Source organism: Mauremys mutica, chromosome 1 (genome assembly GCF_020497125.1).
Source record: "Mauremys mutica isolate MM-2020 ecotype Southern chromosome 1, ASM2049712v1, whole genome shotgun sequence".
In the NCBI taxonomy this organism is placed as follows: domain Eukaryota; kingdom Metazoa; phylum Chordata; order Testudines; family Geoemydidae; genus Mauremys; species Mauremys mutica.
The window spans coordinates 19026899-19049591 of NC_059072.1; the positions used below are offsets into that span (position 1 = coordinate 19026899).

Consider the following 22693-nt stretch of genomic DNA (forward strand, 5'->3'; position numbering starts at 1 on the left):
GGTTCAGAGCTTTGGACAATTTTCATTTAACTTGTCCATCAAGTGTATGAATACAAGATAAGAGTGAAGCACCATGACCTTTTCATTTACAGCAAAAGAGGAGTGGTGATAGTGCTTTGAAGTATCAGACACTTGGGGTTATAAAAAGAATATGACTAATGTTCAGCCTTTATTCTACAATAATAAGATGGATGATTTGTGATCTTGACCCAGCTGAAGGGCCAGCACTACTTTTATTAAAAACAATAGATTAAAGCCTGAGGGTTACCATTCTCAGGAACCCCTAGCCCTTTTTAATGGCCATGAAGTCTGTTTCTAAAAAGGGATTCTAAAAACTTCTACTGTTCTCTTTTTCCTAATGTGACAGAACACTCTGATTTATTATAGAGTTGGTTGTTAATTTCAGTAGCATTAAAATACTTTTGAGTGCTCTGTTAAGTCTTGTGCAGTGAAGAAGAGGCCACGTTTCAATTTATTAAAACATATCATTTAGAACATAAGCATTCCCATGCTAGACCAAAATAGTGACCCCTTTAATTCAGTATCCCATCCCTGACCAATGCCAAATGCTTCAGGAGAAGGTGCAAGAAACACTGTAATAGGCAGCTGTGACATCACCTGCCCTTGGGGGAAGTTTCTTCCTAACACATCAATTAGTTCATGCCCTGAAACATAAGGGAGGCAGTTTGGCCTAGTGGCTTGGGCACTGGATCAGGATTGGGCATTGGAGTGGGACCCACTACTGACAAGTTCCTTTTGGCTGGAAGTTGCAGCTGTGCAAATTCAGACTGGAAATGAGGTGTACATTTTTAATAGTGGTGGGTAGTTAACCATTGGCACACTTTACCAAGTATTGTGGTGGCTTCTTCATCATTGGCAATTTTTAAATCAAGAGTAGATATTTTTCTAAAAGAGATGCTGTAGTTCAAACTGGAATTATTTGGGGGAAGTTCTATGGCCTGTGTTATGCAGGAGTTCAGATGAAACATGGTTTTAGAGTCTATGAAAAGAGACCTCCATTCAATTCCTGGCTCTGCCCAGGCATGTTGTGTGACCCTGGACAAGTCACGACCCTACTCTGTGCCTCATTTCCCCCATATTTAAATTGGGGTAATGATACTGACCTCCTTTGTAAAGTGTTTTGAGATCTAAAGATGTGAAACAGTCTACAAGAGCTAGGAATTCTATCCTTTATAAATAGTTTTCTATTTTAATGTAATTGGGAATGCTCTCATTCTCCTTATAAATGTCTATGTTTTTTGTTGTTTTTGAATATTGCAAAACATTTGGCCTCAATATCTTGTGTACTAGATATTAGCTATACATTATGTTAAAAAAACTAGTCTCTTTGGCTAAAACCTACAGGGGCAAATTGAATGCATTTGTTGGTGTCTATTTTAGTACCTAATCTTAAAAAGCTATTTGCCCGATTTTACAAATACTTCCTTGCATGAGTATTTCCGAATGTATTACCAAAAGCTTTGAATATCTGGCTACCCTACGTAGGCATTTTTTATACTATTATGCGATTGCTCAAAGCTTTTTAATGCATTTATTATTAATATTGTTTAGCATCCATCCCTTTTTAAAAATTCTTGTCTACCAAAGCCTTTATAGGAAACAACAGGAAGTTGGAATGCAGGATACCAAAGAATAAATTAAGTGCTGAAAGCTCTTTGTCAACAGAGGTTAAGTGAGGATGGGCACTTTCTTTGAGTCTTTCAGATGTATCAATCATTGAATGCCTGTCAGCTAGCAAACACTAATTATATCATCCATTCCTCATTTTGACATTTACCTTTCAGAATGTGCTTTGTCACTGAACAAAGGAGACATGATGTCTGAAAGATGTATTTTAAAATTTTGTTATGGAAGGATTACTTAGATAATAGTAATACTGATAAAATAGGTTTGTTTGGTTCATATTTATTGGGGGGGGGTAGGTATATTTTTAATGTGTTTTTCTCTGTACAGAAGAAACTTCACAACATCAGTATTGTATAATATTAAAAAATGCAGTTACTTTCAGCTTCAGATTTAACTGCACAGAGATCACATAGAATGTTTTCATCCATGTCAGACTTTGAGTAAAGGGACCTTTTATATGTGGTTTATGATTGCTGTTCAATATGAAGTTCTGCCACTCATGTATGGATTACACACATCATCATAGTTTTGTTGTTTCTTCTTACAAACATCAGAAATATGTTGTCATATACAAATGTGTTATAAAAATCATCATCATTAAACATAGCTTTTTATTTTGCAAGAATTAAAGAGATATTGTGAAATGCACTATGCAATGGAAAACTTGTGCAGCAAGGTCTTCTTTGGCTTCTTTTCACAAAAGAGCTATGTTCTGAACACAAAGAGCAAACATTGTTCTGGTCTTCTGTGCTCCTTTAATTCTGTGCAGTGCTGAGATGCCACAAAGGTAGTTACATATGCTCTAGGAAATATTTTTGGAAAGTTCTACGTCCTGTGTAATACAGGAGGTTGGACTATATGATCACAATGGTCCCTTCTGGCCTTGGATTCTAAGAACCATACAGAAACCTAAGCAGAGGAATAAACTGTAACTGCAATTGCAATTGGCACAGTGCAATGCATGGAAACAATCTGGAATTTCCATTATGTTTAACTCTAGTTTTGCTGTGAAGTAAATCGTCATCACCTGACCCAGGAAAAGAGGCTCATTTACTTTAACATGATCAGGATTGGGCCCTGTATCAAAATTCATCATTACCAGTTTGCAGCATATGAAACACTGATCTGTATTAAATTGTTTAGTTAGCACTTAGGAGCCTTTGGAAATTCTTCCTAAATTCCATTGAAAGTCAATGTGCCAAAGTGACTTTTGATAATGGGACCTGGGCTCTGAAGTCACTGAGGTATATTTGAAAATGTTATCCTTTATGTTACATTACAGAATCAAAGACTTGGATTTAAAAGAAAAGAATGGTGTAAAATATGTATACTTTATTAATGCAACAATACTGAATAAAACATATATACGCCATGGCGAATAAAATAAGACATATATACGCCATGGTCTTGAAGAAAGCCTCACTATTTCTTTCTTATTTACAGATGACTACCTCTATGCTGGAACAGCTTCTGATTTCCTTGGCAAAGATACAGCTTTAACACGTTCTCTGGGCCCTTCTCACGACCACCATTACATCAGAACTGACATTTCCGAACATTACTGGCTTAACGGTAGGACACTAAACATATGTTGCTGTTGACTGCATTGTCTCTGCTTTTTTGAACGTTCAGAGGCCCATTTTATTTAAAAACATGTATATAACAAGCATAAATAAAGTTGCATTGTTGGTTATTCCCAACTACAGTCTTTTAAAAGTAGAACAGAGAAAGTGCCGGAGAAATGTACCAGAGGGGAAAATACTGCAATGGAAGGGATTTGAAGTACAAGACTTAAGAATTCTTTCCATCTCTAATCTATGAGTCTATATATAGCACAGTAGTTGGAAATAATTTCATGGCATAAGTGCTTCTAGTTTTTCAGTGTTGTTGGAATAATATTTTTTTTTTCACCAAACAGTTGCAATCATTTATTAAAAACTGCTTCCTACAGTGCTCTGAAATGTCAGACTAGAAATTCCATCTATTAGGTAGGAGGTTTCCCCTCCTCCCCCACTTCTCTCCCCCAGGGGAAAAATATCCCGTGCTACTCCAAGGAGCAGTTTAAAACCACTATGAATGCTTTAAATTTGCTTCCTAAGTAGCAGACTGCTTTTTCTTGCCCATTTAAAACCATTTTTAAAGTAGTAAATGGCCATATTTATACCCAGCCATCCTCAAACCACACACAGAGTGGCACAGAAAACTTCACCCACAATCCTAATGCCTTTCAATGAGGAGATGTGAAAGTGTCCCCTTTCAGCCATCCGTTATCTTTAAAAATGTGGCAACACTGGCCAGAGCTCTTGACCGCAGGGGTAAGTTGACTTCTCCACAGTTATCCTCTGAAAGGGATCATTGTGCCTGTTAACCCTTTGACAAGAGTTTACTCCATTTTCTTTCACTCCTCTCTCGCCTCACCTTTCTATCCACTTGTGCCCATTCTCCTGTCCCAGTGTCTTTCTGTGTAAAAGAGCAATATATATAACCACTAAAATATCCTTAGCTTTTCCCAGGCTGTAAAAATGGGATCCTTCCAAGCAGGTGGAGAATCTCATCTCCTTTAGGCCTTGCTGAGCTCCCTCTCTGCTGTCTCCTGCTTTCCTCCCTTGGCTGCCTCTGTACCTGTTCTGTCCCACCTCTCTTGCTGTGTGCCACCCACCAGCTGCTACACTTCCTGAGGGTGGGGGCAGGCCTGTCGGTGAAGGAAGGCAGGGCATGTTCGGTTTGCAGTCCAGAGCAGGAGAGGGTTCCTAGAAAGTGAGGCAGGCCAGCTCAGGCCAGGACTGGCTCCTTTCAGGAATTTTGATGCAGCCTGCTCCTTCACTAACCAATTTAGAACCCTGGATATTGACCAGTATTTATGGCATAAAAATCCTTAGGATTAGCCAGTTTCCTAAGGGGTAAAGTATTATCATAGAAAAGATTTAATGTTGTTGTGAGCTAATAAATTTAGTTGTTACAGTGCTAGCACCACTGTTGGTATGCCTGGCACAGGCATATTAGAAGGTTCCTTTTCCTGCCCAAAAGAACTGAGACCCAGATCCCCAAAGGTGTTTAGGCACCAATTAATGGGAATTAGATGCCTTAATACCTTTGGTGTTCTGTGCCTTACAACCAAACAGTCCAACCCTGCAAACACTCACCTACACCATTAATTTCCACTTGGGCTGTTCAATAGCATCAATAAGTTACCTCTCTGTGTATAGTTAGGATTGGGCCCTAAACAGGCAAGGGAACAGTAAATAGGTGTAACATAAAGCAAAGAAATTGAGAGTTTTGTATGTGTTTTAGTTCTGAGGTTTTTGGTTTGGCTTTTGAGACCAATTTTTTTTAAAATTATTTTGTTTTCCTTAAGAGGTAACATATTTGTGAGGATTTTGTAAGGACAGTGTGCGTTATATGAATATGGCTGAGTTTTAAAAACAACTTAGTATGTTAGGCTGTGGTGAGGAAACTCTCATACCATGTAAGTAACGAAGCCCCCAAAATCTCTGTCAGATTTTTGCTCTCTTTCCAGCCATATTTAAGGACTACAATTATAGCATGTCTGAAACTTGACATAGACAATCCATGCATTGTTCTACATTGAAATAAATAGAAATGTTTTTAACATTTTAAAATGATTCTGTTAAGACTGAGGAAATTCTAACTATTGTGATCATTTTTTGCACTAAGTACTGTACCATAATACTCAGTGCATCACTAGTTTATTAAGTAATATTAACAATCACATGCATTTTGTGCTTTCAGCAGATTTTGGTGCTAAGAAAATATTTACTTGATTCTAGGTTTAAAATCACTACAGAACCTAAATTCACTATTCATTTACCAGGCATGTGTTAGACCTCCAGGAATGGTTGTACATATTTAAGTAATTGAATAATTAGCAATAAATTACTTTCGGGGGTGACTCATATTTTACTTAGGATAAGTGAAAAATGTATGGGGGGGGGGTTGAGTGCAGAGGGGATTGTGTTATAATGCACGTTAGCATTTTAAGTTTTTTAGTAAAATGTTTCTTGAAGCAGTATTTTTCCTTCTTGTGGAGGGAAACAACAATGCAGAAGGCAAAGATTTCTGGGACACCATTAGGTCCTGTGCAGTGCACTGCCTTCACAGCCTACTCTTGACTGCATTAATAGCAGCCTTTCAGAAGAGATGAGATGAATAAACCTTCGAACAAATTCACACCCACTGGGACTCTTACTCCTGCACAGAGTCCCACTGATGTCTGGAGCGGATTTACCATGAAATAAATCATGTGGTGGCACTGGGCCCCCAATGACAGCCCCCTCCCCCAAATGCAGGACAAATTTCATCTGACAATCTGCCCCTGAGTCCCGGCCGGTGGCACAGCAGGGCTCAGGCAGGCAGGGTGCCTGCATGCCATGGCCGGTAGCCCCACATCACTCCAGGAAGCGGCCGGCTGCTGGCACGTTTCTATGCACCCCTGGCATGGGGGAGGTGGCTCCGCACGCTGCCCCCATCCTGGGCAGCGCACGGAGACCTGCTGTCCCCCTCCCCCGAAGGGGTGTGCAGAGACGTGCCAGCAGCAGGGCTAAGGCAGCTCCCAGCCCACTCTGCCTCCCTTCCTCCGTGCCACACTACTCCCGGAAGCAGATGGCATGTCCCTGCGGCCTCTGGAGGGGGTGTCTCTGCGCATTGCTCCTGCCCCGAGCACCGATTCCGCAGCTCCCATTGGCTGGGAACTGAGGCCAATGGGAGCTGCAGGGGCGGCAACTGTGGGCAGTGGTGCGCTGAGACCCCCTGTCCCCTCCCCCCTGCCTAGGAGCCTCTGCCAGAGGGGTGTGTCTGCCAGTCACTTTGGGATCTGCGCCGCCCGAGGTAAGTGCCATCTCCCTTCCCCCCACACGCACCTCAACCCCCTGCCCCAGCCCAGAGCCCGCACCCAGTACCCAAACTTCCTCCCAGAGCCTGACTCCTCACCCCTCCTCCCAAACCCCTGCCCCAGCCCAGAGCCCGCACCCCACACCCAAAATCCCTCCCAGAGCCTGACCCCTCATCCCTCCCACACCCAAACCCCCTGCCCCAATCAGGGTACCTCACTTTATTTTCGTTTACTTCCCATTACTTATAATATAGGAGGAGGATGAAGGAAAAAAAATGAAAAACCAGGGGAGATAAGAGAGAATGTTCTTTTTATTGGCTGGGTCCCGAGCAGGAGGCCCTGAAAATGAAACTGTGCACAGGGCACCACTAGCTCTAAATCCGCCAGTGGCTGAAGTCAATGAGCATGTGGATCTAGTCTCAGGATTGGGCCTTAGATTGAAGCTCTGTGGATCTGTCTTGCCCAAGCCAAGCAGATTCTTGACAAGATTGGCAATGAAAAGGATTGTATGAGAATTGAAGGGTCCTATGGCAGTGTGCCTGGCTCCTGAGCCACGCTGTCTTTGATCTGTCCACACACTTGTATACACCAAGCAAATGCACATTCCTCCCACTTGTCCAGGGAGCTAATGCCATTGTCAGAGTTAATGTCTCCCTGGATATCATTAACCTCCAGGGGTTTGTCCCAAAATGTAGGACGCATGGGAAGCATGTATCACGGAGTGGCTGCCCCTCTTCTATACTCATGACCTCTAGAGGCCCAAAATCATAGTGTTGGTGCAGCGTGTCTTCCACTAGCTCATGCTGCTTTGGATCTTCTCTCTTCACTTCCCTGCTTTCTGGGCCTTTCCCACTCCTTTGATTCCCTCTGCATCCGGGCCTCATGAGTCTCAATACGACTCATTCAGTAGAATAAACTTTATTGAGCCTCTTGACCAAGCAATCCTATAATATTGGATTGGAGCATTGTTTAAAGTAGGTAATCAGATACAACACCAGGGATACAGACTGCGTTAGTGAACTTTCTATACTTTTATTGCTGCTCCCAGAAGGCCATCAGAGCAAATTACAAAAAGTTTATGCAATACCAGGATATACTGTATCATCTGTTACCAGGCCTTGCTTTCCATTTATCATCTCAGTGCCTTAATGTTTCCTTATACACACCCCAACAAATGAAATCTTTACAATCTTTCCATTGAAATTAGTCAGATTTTTGAATGAAGACAGACAATATGATTGAGAATATAAACAATGATTTAAAATGCACAATTATGCCATTTGTTTTCTCTACAAAACAGAAAAAACATGTCAGAGCTGATTATAATTGTTTTTCTATATAGAGTGTGAACAGGATACTAAAGATGAGAGGAAGATCTCACTGGTGGAAAAAATAGTGTGTGTGTGTGTGTGTGTGTGTGTGTGTGTGTGTGTGTGTGTGTGTGTGTGTGTGTGTGATGGTCTGTTTATTACATTGATTTCTATGTCTTTGTCTGTGTATGATTACCTTTTCCAGCTTATTTGTTTGGATGTAACTTTCAACTTTAATGTTTTCAACTGTGAATTTAAGTCCTTGAATATTGTATTACTCAAGTATTCCTGTTCCTTTATTTCATTTGTTTGAGATTGCTTTAAATTTGTTCCAGGAACTGATATTTGTGCATTTATTTTTGGATTCCATTTGCCAAGTAAACCAGTAAAATCGTAATTAAAAAAAAATCAGAATTCAGAGTTTAGCTCTGCAGACGTGGATTTTTAAAAAAAAATCTGAAAGAAATAAGGATGTTGTCAAGGTATTTTTCAGAATTTGCTGTTTGTTTATTTTTAACTAGCTCTATATGCTGATAGCCACCTTGGAAGCTTATTAATGCATTTATTAATGGCTAGGGCTGGGATTTTCAAAAGAGCCTGAAAGGGGCTGAGTGGGAGCTGGGTGCCTAACTTCCTTAGGCTCATTTGAAAATCCTAGCCTAAATGTTCTACCGCATCATTCCACTTTTACACTGACATGTAACTCCGTGGAGTCACACCAGTGTGAAGCGGGAGTATATCGAATGTTATTCTGGCCCATACATTTCACTCTCTGGCATCAATGTGCATACTGAGAATTTAAACAAACATATTTAAATACAAATCAATTAACTTCTTACGGAGGCAGAAGAAAATATCATTCTCTACAAACCACCAGTTCACTCCTCACTCACCCAACATCCTCTAGTCCTGGTTTTGCCCCTCTTTCTTACCCCCCTATCCAAACAACTGGGAGAAAAGATGATCCTTGCACTGTACCCTGTGAGGGCCAGAGATACTATGCTCTGTCTGACTAGCCTGGGAAATGAATTCCATAGTCAAGGGCCTACTCCTGCTGAGTTAGTCTGGTCACTGGCCCACCTCTTGTTCAGTGCAAAGGACAGTTATCTTGAGTGCTCCCACAGGATCTCAGTCATGGTAGCAGATCACAAGGACATCTTAAAGCAATTTCCCTAAATATTTCCCCCTCTATTTGTGTATTTGAATTTTGTTGCTTGTTGTTGCTTCGCTAGGAAAGGTGGCTGGCATTTCGTTACTTTCTGATTTGAGTGCACAAGCAAAGTGAAAATGCCAAGTTATTAAACCTTTGAAAATGAGACTGTAGAGCAGAACAGGGACATATGAACCAATTGTCTTAGCGAAACAATCTCAACACTGTTAACTTAGTAAGGCCATCCTAGCACATGTGCATAGGAAACTATTGTCTTAGTACAGCTGTTATTAATATCTGAGCTTGAATCATGCAAACAAATCGAGGTTATATTGCTCCCTTGCATACTGTCTCTCGTAAACATTTGTGGTTTCCTACGTCCCTGGACTACTACTAAGTGCTGCCATTTTTAAATTAGATAACTGTGTAACATAGTGTGTGATTTTGGAAAACCCGCTTAGCAGGAAACAGGGTAACACAAGCAGCAAATCAGCTGTATCATAGGTATGGTTTTTGGATCTAAAAACCTTGGCATTAACCCTGTAAACTCACAATGGCAGCCAATTATGTCAATGCAGGGTTCTGCAACAGAATACAGCCTGAAGAATAAAAGCGATCCTATTAGATGTAAATACTTTTGGGGTCAATACAGTCTTATGACCAGACTTCTCTCAGATATGCTTATGATGACTCATTGATTTCACCATGATCTGCTTCATGGACACAAACGCAGAATCTTGGTCTCAAGTATTAGGTTTTTTTTTAATACTTTAATAATTTGTTTTTGTTTTGGGGGTTTCTTTTAGGAGCAAAATTTATTGGAACCTACCCCATCCCAGACACATACAACCCAGATGACGACAAAATCTATTTCTTTTTCCGAGAAATATCGCAAGATAGCAGCACGTCTGACAAAGCGATCCTTTCCCGAGTTGGAAGAATTTGTAAGGTGAGAAATGTACATTCTTTTTTTTCCCTCTTTTTAAAAAAAAGGAAACTTTAATTTGTTTCTTTAAGAAATCTCAGTTTTGTCCAGGAAGGAAATAACCTCACCCATAGTACCTTCTGAGTAATGTTCAATAACATGGATTACTAATTATGTCTAAAATGCACTTGCCTTAACTGTAAAATAGGCTTGATACTTAGTAAATCAGCATATATTTTTTAAACATAATATTTTCATAATCGATAATGATGCATCTAAATAGCGATTGATTAATTTTCAGCTACTCTGTGGTGAGAACCTTGGTTTTGCTGTCTTGGTTAAGGCTAAATCCTAAGCATCTGTGCTAAGTTAGAGTACATGAACCTTTTGTATGGGGTGTGCCCTGGTTTAAAGGGAAAATAGAATCCCCGCTGAGGTGGGGAGCAGCAGTGTATCACCCCCACAAGTCTTACTAACAATGTCTTTTTTGTTCTGTGTTTGCACCATGCCTGGCCTATGATTAGGGCCCCTAGGTGCTACAATAATAGAAATAATAAATAATAGTAACAATGACCCATACAATACTTTAGCTGATGTGTTCTTTGTACCCAGCCGGCATCTCCTTTCCCCAGCCATTACTGTAATCCATAACACTGTAGAGATAGATGTTGTTACTGCAGATGCCCTGTGCTCCAAATCTAGTATTTTTGTGATCAGTTCCATGGATTTGTGAAACTTTGGTAATGATTAGAAAAGCTGGGATTTTTCAAAAAAATATGGACCAGATCATTAGAAATTGTGTTTTTGATTAAGTTTCCATGGAGTGGCCAAAGTCATGTTGGAAACATGAGGAACTCCAATGTCACACTGGAACTGTTTAGTTTCTTTATCATGTTTTGGAATAATCTCAATGTCTGAATGTTATTACACTTTGAAAACATCATGCTTTGATTATGAAATGGCCCATGTCTCAGCAAAAACCCTGTATGTAGTAATCTCAGAGGTAAATCTGCTGCATTTCTATGGTGCCATTGTACAGCTTTCTTCATTTGCTGGTATTCTGTAGCGTGTTGCCTGATGCATTAGTTAGCACTACTGACAGTGGGCATTAGGTTCCTAAGAAAGACCCTTGAGGAAAAAAGCAATTAACTGCAAGACTTCTTGATTCAAAAAGAGAAATTAATAGGAAAAAATGAGCTAGAAAGACATGCATGCACAGGAGAACAAAGAACTGGACATACACATGTGTGTGGATGCCTACCCAGAATTGTTCTTCTATCCATGAAGAAGCAGCAAAGAATCCTGTGGCACCTTATAGACTAACAGACGTTTTGCAGCATGAGCTTTCGTGGGTGAATACCCACTTCTTCAGATGCAAGTGGTGGAAATTTCCTGGGGCAGGTATAAATAAGCAAGCAAGAAGCAAGCTAGAGATAACGAGGTTAGATCAATCAGGGAGGATGAGGCCCTGTTCTAGCAGTTGAAGTGTGAAAACCAAGGGAGGAGAAACTGGTTCTGTAATTGGCAAGCCATTCACAGTCTTTGTTTAGTCCTGAGCTGATGGTGTCAAATTTGCAGATGAACTGGAGCTCAGCAGTTTCTCTTTGAAGTCTGGTCCTAAAGTTTTTTTGCTGTAGGATGGCCACCTTAAGATCTGCTATTGTGTGGCCAGGGAGGTTGAAGTGTTCTCCTATAGGTTTTTGTATATTGCCATTCCTAATGTCTGATTTGTGTCCATTTATCCTTTTCCTTAGAGACTGTCCAGTTTGGCCGATGTACATAGCAGAGGGGCATTGCTGGCATATGATGGCATATATTACATTGGTGGAAGTGCAGGTGAATGAACCGGTGATGTTGTGGCTGATCTGGTTTGGTCCTGTGATGGTGTTGCTGGTGTAGATATGTGGGCAGAGTTGGCATCGAGGTTTGTTGCATGGATTGGTTCCTGAGCTAGAGTTACTATGGTGCGGTGTGCAGTTGTTGGTGAGAATATGCTTCAGGTTGGCAGGTTGTCTGTGGGCGAGGACTGGTCTGCCACCCAAGGCCTGTGAAAGTGTGGGATCATTGTCCAGGATGGGTTGTAGATCCCTGATGATGCGTTGTAGGGGTTTTAGCTGGGGACTGTATGTGATGGCCAGTGGAGTCCTGTTGGTTTCTTTCTTGGGTTTGTCTTCCAGTAGGAGGCTTCTGGGTACACATCTGGCTCTGTTGATCTGTTTCCTTATTTCCTCGTGTGGGTACTGTAGTCTTGAGAATGCTTGGTGGAGATTTTCTAGGTGTTGGTCTCTGTCTGCGGGGTTAGAGCAGATACGGTTGTACCTCAGTGCTTGGCTGTAGACAATGGATCTTGTGGTGTGTCCGGGATGGAAGCTGGAGGCATGAAGGTAGGCATAGTGGTCGGTAGGTTTTCGGTATAGGGTGGTGTTGATGTGACCATCACTTATTTGCACCGTGGTGTCTAGGAAGTGGACCTCCCGTGTAGATTGGTCCAGGCTGAGGTTGATGGAGGGGTGGAAGCTGTTGAAATCGTGGTGGAATTTTTCCAGAGTCTCCTTCCCATGGGTCCAGATGATGAAGATGTCATCGATGTAGCGTAGGTAGAGAAGGGGCGTGAGTGGACGGGAGCTGAGGAAGCGTTGTTCCAGGTCGGCCATAAAAATATTGGCATATTGTGGGGCCATACGGGTGCCCATAGCGGTGCCACTGATCTGGAGATATATATTGTCAGCAAATTTGAAATAGTTGTGTGTGAGGATAAAGCCACAGAGCTCAGCAACCAGTTGTGCTGTGGCATCATCAGGGATACTGTTCCTGACAGCTTGTATTCCATCAGTGTGTGGGATGTTTGTGTAGAGAGCCTCTACATCCATGGTGGCCAGGATGGTGTTTTCCACCACTTGCATCTGAAGAAGTGAGTATTCACCCACAAAAGCTCATGCTGCAAAATGTCTGTTAGTCTATAAGGTGCCACAGGATTCTTTGCTGCTTTTACAGAACCAGACTAACACGGCTACCCCTCTGATACTTGACACCATGCAAGGCACTGCATTTAGCCGTATGGAGTGGAAATCCATCAACCTCATGAAGAAACTTGCACAAATACAGACATATATCATCTTCCTTTCCAAATGCAAACGGATGGACATCATACCTAATGGACTAAAGGTAAAAAATCCACTACTATCTGCATACTACACAGACCACAGTGAGAGATTATGCCATACTCTATCGAAGAAACTGAGGAACCACCTGATCAGCATCCTATACAGCAAACAGGAAAACATCAAAAAAGAGCTCTCCAACCTGGAGACTCTCATCAATAACCAAACTTCCATACAAATGGACTTCACTAAAATAAGACAGGAGATCTACATCACTCACTTCACCTCTCTACAAAGGAAAAAGGACTGTAAGCTGTCTAAACTCCTACCTGCCACATGGGGCCACAACCGTGGTACCCCTAACCCACCCAGCAATATCGTCAATCTATCCAACCACACACTCAGCCCAGAAGAACAGTCTGTCCTATCTCGGGGACTCTCTTTCTGCCCTGCCACCCCCACCAACATGATACAGTTCTGCAGTGATCTGGAAGCCTACTTTCGACGTCTCCGACTCAAAGAATTCTTTCAGGACAACACTGAACAGCGCATGGATACACAGTTACCCTCCCACCAACAGCACAAGAAGAAGAACTCCACATGGACTCCTCCTGAGGGTCGAAATGACAGTCTGGACCTATACATTGAATGCTTCCGCCGACGTGCACAGGCAGAAATTGTGCAAAAACAACATCGCTTGCCTCACAACCTAAGTCGTGCAGAACGCAATGCCATCCACAGCCTCAGAAACCATCCTGACATTATAATCAAAGAGGCTGATAAAGGAGGTGCTGTTGTCATCATGAACAGGTCTGACTACCAAAAGGAGGCCCCCAGACAACTCTCCAATACTAAATTTTACAGGCTACTTCCCTCAGATCCCACTGAGGAATACACTAAGAAACTGCACCATCTACTCAGGACACTCCCTACACTAACACCAGAACTAATCAACATACCCTTAGAGCCCCGACCAGGGTTATTCTATCTACTACCCAAGATCCACAAACCCGGAAATCCTGGATGCCCCATCATCTCGGGCATTGGAACTCTCACTGAAGGACTGTCTGGATATGTAGACTCTCTACTCAGACCCTATGCTACCAGCACTCCCAGCTATCTCCGAGACACCACTGATTTCCTGAGGAAACTACAATGCATTGGTGACCTTCCAGAAAACACCATCCTGGCCACCATGGATGTAGAGGCTCTCTACACAAACATCCCACACACTGATGGAATACAAGCTGTCAGGAACAGTATCCCTGATGATGCCACAGCACAACTGGTTGCTGAGCTCTGTGGCTTTATCCTCACACACAACTATTTCAAATTTGCTGACAATATATATCTCCAGATCAGTGGCACCGCTATGGGCACCCGTATGGCCCCACAATATGCCAATATTTTTATGGCCGACCTGGAACAACGCTTCCTCAGCTCCCGTCCACTCACGCCCCTTCTCTACCTACGCTACATCGATGACATCTTCATCATCTGGACCCATGGGAAGGAGACTCTGGAAAAATTCCACCACGATTTCAACAGCTTCCACCCCTCCATCAACCTCAGCCTGGACCAATCTACACGGGAGGTCCACTTCCTAGACACCACGGTGCAAATAAGTGATGGTCACATCAACACCACCCTATACCGAAAACCTACCGACCACTATGCCTACCTTCATGCCTCCAGCTTCCATCCCGGACACACCACAAGATCCATTGTCTACAGCCAAGCACTGAGGTACAACCGTATCTGCTCTAACCCCGCAGACAGAGACCAACACCTAGAAAATCTCCACCAAGCATTCTCAAGACTACAGTACCCACACGAGGAAATAAGGAAACAGATCAACAGAGCCAGACGTGTACCCAGAAGCCTCCTACTGGAAGACAAACCCAAGAAAGAAACCAACAGGACTCCACTGGCCATCACATACAGTCCCCAGCTAAAACCCCTACAACGCATCATCAGGGATCTACAACCCATCCTGGACAATGATCCCACACTTTCACAGGCCTTGGGTGGCAGACCAGTCCTCGCCCACAGACAACCTGCCAACCTGAAGCATATTCTCACCAGCAACTGCACACCGCACCATAGTAACTCTAGCTCAGGAACCAATCCATGCAACAAACCTCGATGCCAACTCTGCCCACATATCTACACCAGCAACACCATCACAGGACCAAACCAGATCAGCCACAACATCACCGGTTCATTCACCTGCACTTCCACCAATGTAATATATGCCATCATATGCCAGCAATGCCCCTCTGCTATGTACATCGGCCAAACTGGACAGTCTCTAAGGAAAAGGATAAATGGACACAAATCAGACATTAGGAATGGCAATATACAAAAACCTATAGGAGAACACTTCAACCTCCCTGGCCACACAATAGCAGATCTTAAGGTGGCCATCCTACAGCAAAAAAACTTTAGGACCAGACTTCAAAGAGAAACTGCTGAGCTCCAGTTCATCTGCAAATTTGACACCATCAGCTCAGGACTAAACAAAGACTGTGAATGGCTTGCCAATTACAGAACCAGTTTCTCCTCCCTTGGTTTTCACACTTCAACTGCTAGAACAGGGCCTCATCCTCCCTGATTGATCTAACCTCGTTATCTCTAGCTTGCTTCTTGCTTGCTTATTTATACCTGCCCCAGGAAATTTCCACCACTTGCATCTGAAGAAGTGGGTATTCACCCACGAAAGCTCATGCTGCAAAACGTCTGTTAGTCTATAAGGTGCCACAGGATTCTTTGCTGCTTTTACAGAACCAGACTAACACGGCTACCCCTCTGATACTATCCATGAAGAGTCACAGTTGAGACTTCAGTGACCACTGGGTCTACAAATTTTCAGTCCTGGGTCAACAAATGTTTGCAACAAACTGAGCAACCAATTCTCTGTAGCAGTTCGTGTTTAGCCAAACAAGAGAATGGGCAAGCTTTGGTTGGGTTTTTCACAGCAGTATGATTAATGAAACACTGACAAGGCAAACAAATATAATTTACTACTAGATGTGGCTTTTGCTGATTATGAAAGTACTTAATTCATTAGGGGGGGAAATTGTTAGGTGGAATCTGCAACGCCAAGGCACAGAGAGATTATATTAAACTAAGATGCATTAATAGTAGACGTCCAGCTTCTACTGAGAAAAAGGACAGATAAGATATCATAATAAAAGCAAATGTACTATAAAGAGACCCTAATGACCAGGCATAATTGAGTCTCAAATGAGATCAAGTTTTTAGGCTAGTGGTGTTGTAGGAAATAATGTCTTGAGCTTTATGTTTTCATTTTGCCAGTCAAATGAACATTATAGGAGAACTTCGAAATAGCTAGGTCCATTTTATTATATACATGTGTAACTCCTAACATTGGGAGCTATGAACACGTGTAGTAATGTGTACATACACCAAAATATAGATGGTTGCTAGACATATGGGACCAGATATTCCAAAATGCTCAGCAGCCTTGATTATACTTATTGTAGTATAAATGTAGTGCAAATGGGTAAAGCATAAACTCCCGACATCTGTTTCAATTGTGTCTTCTCGGGATGCCTTGACCTGCAGTGCCAAATCTGGTCAGCTTAATTCTCTATGCCTGCAGGCATAGGTGTCCATGTCTATGGTTAAAATCAACAATGAGTAATTTAGTGTGGTTGAAAGTTCTATTTGCCCTGCAGCATTACTTGATAATAAGCTTCAACTAATCTAGACAATTTTCCTTACATTCGAGCTTCTGTCTTCCATCCACTATGTCCACAGCAACACAACATATTGATATATGTCAGGAGACCATGAACTATTTAAATGATCTGCTTGGTGTGTGTAATTCCAGTTCCTTCGACTAGAGCTTCACCACTCTGCCTCACTGTTCCCTAAGGCTCTTCTTACACTTTGGTGTTAGAGGTACATGCTGAAATTAGAATAGGCAGTAAAAACACAAAAAGACTTGTGTGTTTAATATAACAGGTTAGTCAGTAGAGTCTACTCTTTAGCTGTATTCATTGGTTGAACAATATAGTCTCACACTGATCCTCTCCCTTAGGGAAGTCTTCTCTGGAGAGCATTCCCCTTTCCCAGCTATTTCTAGACCTAAAAGATTACAATATATCACTTGAAGTTCTTTGCCCAGAGTCAAACAGCTGTCACTTGCCCTGTTGAGAAGACTGTTCCTATATTTACTATCTTAAAGCATGCTTTGCAATAACACTGCCACCAAAGCATTAAAAAGCACTCATTTAGGTTTACGTCATTTGCCTTCTGTATATCACCGGGGGATATAATTATAAACTGGGAGGAAGTGCTTTCAACTGTCACTTACAGACTAAAATGTATAATTTATCATGACAAATGGCATTTCCTATTTTTGGTTTTACCTTTTTTTTTTTTTGTTTTGTTTTGTTATCGTCAGCTTATCTGCAGTACCTGGAATTTCTTGTTCTGCTTAGGGAAAACAGAATGTTCCCACTAATATCAAGTGTAACATGGCTAGTTGTTTGCTTTCATTCAAGGTAGGATTATCTGTGAAAAGCAAAAATCACATTTAAAGATTAATCCTATTTGGATTTTTATGTATATATTTTTTTAAAATATAGAACACGTATTACATTTTGTAGGAACCTTTTCCCATTGATGTCACAAGACCATATCCTCAGTCAGTCTAAATTATTAAAGCTTGTGATCTGTGTCAGTTGGACCACCGAGCCACTAGGGGGCAGTGGGAAGCTACTGCCCTACTGGCCAGCCTGGGTCATGCCTCTGTGAATGGAGAATTAGCAGAGGGAGGGGCACCAGCAAGAGTCTCTAGCGCCCCTCAGGCAGGGGAGCGCCGGCAAGAGTCTCTAGCGCCCCTCAGGCAGGGGAGCGCCGGCAAGAGTCTCTAGTGCCCCTCAGGCAGGGGAGCGCCGGCACGAGTCTCTAGCGCCCTTCAGGCAGGGGAGCGCTGGCAAGAGTCTCTAGCGCCCCTCAGGCAGGGGAGCGCTGGCAAGAGTCTCTAGCGCCCCTCAGGCAGGGGAGCGCCGGCAAGAGTCTGTAGCACCCCTGAGGCAGGGGAGCGCCGGCACGAGTCTCTAGCGCCCCTCAGGCAGGGGAGCGCCGGCACGAGTCTCTAGCGCCCTTCAGGCAGGGGAGCGCTGGCAAGAGTCTCTAGCGCCCCTCAGGCAGGGGAGCGCCGGCAAGAGTCTCTAGCGCCCCTCAGGCAGGGGAGCGCCGGCAAGAGTCTCTAGCGCCCCTCAGGCAGGGGAGCGCCGGCAAGAGTCTGTAGCACCCCTGAGGCAGGGGAGCGCCGGCAAGAGTCTCTAGCGCCCCTCAGGCAGGGGAGTGCCGGCAAGAGTCTACAGCGTTGTCGGGATTCTGCTCCCCAGGGCGGGTTGGCCGGGGTGGGGGAACGCAGGCCCACCCAACTCCACTGCATTCCAGCCCAGGGCCCTGACAGTGACTGGGAGAGGGTCCCAGCGAGGGTCCTTCCGCAACACGCTGACCAAATAGACTCACCGCACTTTGCAGTTTTGTCCCTGGGCTACTTCCTCCCCGGTTGCTCGAGCGAGTCCCTCCGGTCCCTCCAGCTCGTCCGGGTAGACCGCTGCTGGCAGCTCCAGCTCCCCCTCCGCGTCAGGCTCCTCCATTTCCTCCGGGTACTCGGCGGTGGGCAGTCCTGGTAGCCCCAGTCCTTCCTCCAGGTCAGGTTTCTCCTGGTCCAGGGCCTTCCCTGGCATGCCAGCAAGGTCTGACGGGAACAGCCAGCAGTCTGTGTCTGCCTCCCTCCTTGGTGCTACCCTGACTGAGCTAAGGGCCCTGCCCTTTGTACTTCCTGTTCCACCCCTCCCCTTCCGGGGGCTGGAGTAAGCTTGGCCTGGCCCTGCCCACTCAGGCTGAGAGAGCGTCTCTTTACCCTCAGGTTCGGAGGGAAGCCACCCTGGCTCCCTACATAGCTCCATTGACCTCAAGTCAATTTGCACCATTTACGCGAGCTGATGGTAAGGTCCATATATTAGACACTCAGGGTCAGATTTTGAAAACTAGTGCTGTTTCTGTAAACTGTCACCTTTGCACTCAAATGATAAACTTTAGTCACACACGCACACAAAGCCTTTGCATGTATATCCATTGCAAATTGATGGCAAGTAGATTTTGTTCGTGGAAATGTCATCATTTGTATGCAAACTGCACATATAGAAACACACTGAACCATATAGAAACCTGCCAAAAGCACCTTAGAAAAATAAGTCCAATCTTACAACAGTCCACTAGGAAGGTAAGAATTTATTTTGAGATAATTTTTTATCAGTTTCAGTACATTTTTACAAAATTACATGCCAGCTTCAGTATATTGTAATGTAATGGACATTGTCCAAGATCATTAAGGCTCAGTGTAAAAAAGTCATGATGTCATTCCTTGAAATCCATCCTACAGTACATAAGGAACTAGTTGAAGCAATCTCAGAAACGGTTATCTGAGAACTCCTGGAGGATGGGTGAGATCCCAGAAGACTGAAGAAGGACAAACATAGTACCTGTCTTTAAAAAGGGGGAACAAAGAGGACCCGGGGATTAGAGACTGTTGAGCCTAACTTCAGTACCTGGAAAGATACTGGAACAAATTATTACATAATCAATTTGTAAACACCGAAAGATAATAGGATCATAAGGAATAGCCAGCATGGATTTGTCAAAAAAAAAATCATGCCAAACCAACCTAATTTCCTTCTTTGATAGAGTAACTGGCCTAGTGGATAGGGGAAAAGCAGTAGACGTGATATACCTTGATTTTAGTAAGACTTCTGACACTGTCCCACTAGGGAAATGTGGTCTAAATTAAATTATTATAAGGTGGATGTGACCAAAAGCACCCCTATATTCATACCATATACACCATTGTAGTAACCTTTGTACAAAATATGCCTTGTAAGGTATAATTTGAAAATGAATAACTTGCTGGTCAGTTGTATCATAGTGAAATGTATGCAGCAGCATTATATGTAAAGATGTGAATTCCCCCATATGATGATGTTAGCACAGGTTCAAAACCAGACAGTCCTGCCTGCGCAAAAGTTGTTAAACAGGCCTATCTAAAGAAAGGAATGTGTGTTTACATCAATTTACATATACGTAATAAACAGGGTCCTCAAAAATGCAGGGGAAGGAGATGGTAGGAAACAGAACAATTTGCATGTTAACAAACACAAGTGGGGGAAGAAAGAGCATGGAGCCTCCTTCACCACCAGACACCATGTTGCCTTCTCTCTTTGGATAGACTTTGCTTTGAAGGGCAACCTTCAGAAGAATCCACTTCAAAGGTTCACTGGACTATAAACGAAAACTCCAGTTTATCTCTTTTCACCTAAGAAGACAATGGCACCAACACCTTTGGGCCTCAGGGAAAGCTCCTAACCAAGGAAAGGGTCAGTTTCCATTTTAAACAAAGCCTGGTACCAAAATTTGCTTGATTAAGTTTTAGACTTTTAGATGTGTGTTTTCACTTTTATTTGCTAAGTAACCATTTCTAAGGGCTTGTCTACACTGGCAATTTACAGCACTGCAACTTTCTCGCTCAGGGGTGTAAAAAAACACCCCCCTGAGCACAGCAAGTTTCAGCGCTGTAAAGCGCCAATGTAGACAGTGCACCAGCACTAGGAGCCGTGCTCCCAGTGCTGGTAGCCATGCCCCTCATGGAGGTGGGTTTTTTAGAGTGCTTGGAGAGCTCTTTCCCAGCGCTGCACCACGACCACACAAGGCACGTTAAAGTGCTACCACGGCAGCGCTTTAGCATTGCCAGTGTAGACTAGCCCTAAGTGTTCTCTCTTATCCTTGAATTCACTTAACATCCGATCTTCTTTTGTTAATAAACTTGCTTTATTTTTAATCTAAACCAATCCAGTGCTGAGCTGTTTAGTAATTCCAGTTAAAGTAACAAACTGTTGAATATTGACTCCTTAACAGGAACAGCAAACCTTAAGATCTGGACTGTCCAGAACACACATTTTTGGGAAAATTCAGGATTGGGAGTGGGGGGAAAAGGGGGCTACCCTACAAGCAGTAAAGTAACCGAGGATGGTGCAAGCCAGAGTGGGACTGTGGGGCTATAGACAGGCTGCTGCTATCAGAGCTGCGGAACCAGGATTGTCTAGCACACAGATTCTCAGAGTGTGATCTGCATGCTGGTAGACTGGTTGTGAGCAAACCATGTTGGGAGCTACAACGGCAAAGCATTGTGAGGCACACAAGGTAAGAGGGCAGGCAGAGAAGCAGCTCTTTACTGGCCTGGATTGCATCCCAGAATGTGACAGTGGCATAGTCGAAGCAGGAGTTGCACACAGTGTGCTGATTTAACTGTGGTTTACTCTTTAAGCACAGTGAAATAGTTTTTAGTGATTCTCAAGTGAAAAGACTGGGAACAGTTAAAGAAAAGTTACAGTTTTATTATTTTCTATTAGTTTGTTTGGGGCCAGGGAAATAGAACAAAGGAAAGTTTAAAGATGAGCAAGAAGCAGAAAAGGCAGGAGCAACAAAGAGGCAGATGCTGAGCTCCCCGGGAAGCAGTTAAAAGAGCTGTATGCACAGTGAGATCAGTCAGCAGCTGATCAGAAGATGTCGGAGCTGGTGACCATGCTGCACTGATATGCCAGGAGGCAGGATAGAGCACCTGCTCCAAACTGAGTGCCAGAAGGGGTCCCTTTTTCTCCTATTCCACATGCAGGCAACCAAGCAGATGGTTCTCCAGACAATCCAGCAGAGGTAATAGTGGTGGCAAGAATTTCAGAGCTATGGAGGCAGGAGTGGAAAAAGCTGCTAGTGAAGGAGAGACGGATGGAGCTAGAGGCTACTTGTCTAAGTGAAGAGGCAGAGCTGAAGCAACAGAAATTTGCTGAAGCAGAGCTGTTAGCACACAGACTCTCAGAGAATGATCTGCATGCTGACAGGTTGGTTGTGAGCAGCCCAGGTTGGGACCTACAACAGCAAAGCATTGTAAGGCACTCCGTGTTACAGGGCAAATGGTGACACAGCCTCTCATTGGTCTGGATTTGCACCCCTGGACTGCGACACCCCATGACAGTCGGTTCACAATTGGTGGAAAGACCGTACTCAAAGGTAGTTATCAATGGTTCACTATCAAACTGGGAGGGTGTAGCTAGTAGGTCTCATGGAAGTCAGTCTTCGGTCTGGTGTTGGGTCACTATTTTCATTATTTTCTGTGATCTCACCTAGACATGCTGCTGGACGTGGATGGAGATGTTTTTTATTTCTTTGATCACTGGTCCGGGACCAATTCTAGGAAGCATGTCCTGCTTCTGAAAACATTTGTGCTGATTTGCCAGCAAAACACCTCTGCAACACACTTTCTCAAAGGTTTTTAGCAGTCAACATCTCATGGGCTTTCAGGCTTACACATTAATGTTTGTACCATTTGACAGCTTTCAGATGTCAACAAGCAGAATGATGTCATTTTAAGGTTTGATGCCTTGGACACAACCAAAGCAGGAAGCAAGCTCTATACAACATTTGTTTCTAACCCTGATGATTTTTTTTGGACTAGCTTTATTTTATTGGCTCTGGTGAAGGCATGGCGAAAGGAGGTCCCTGTATAATTTTCAGATTCTCGTGGGTGAGTTTCAGCACTGCAATCACCAATTTGTGTGAAATTTTATATATTGCAACATTAAGTCAAAAATGTAAGTCATGCTAATGTAGAAG

At 43.3% G+C, this 22693-nt stretch overlaps 1 protein-coding gene across 1 annotated transcript in view; it reads left to right on the top strand.

The window, feature by feature from the left end:
- Positions 1-22693, top strand: part of SEMA3D (semaphorin 3D) — a 192114-nt gene that overhangs the window by 107073 nt on the left and 62348 nt on the right. The window contains exons 8-9 of the mRNA XM_045002540.1: positions 3091-3219; positions 9763-9905. Coding sequence (XP_044858475.1) covers positions 3091-3219; positions 9763-9905 — 272 coding nt within the window. The remainder of the gene's footprint in view (positions 1-3090; positions 3220-9762; positions 9906-22693) is intronic.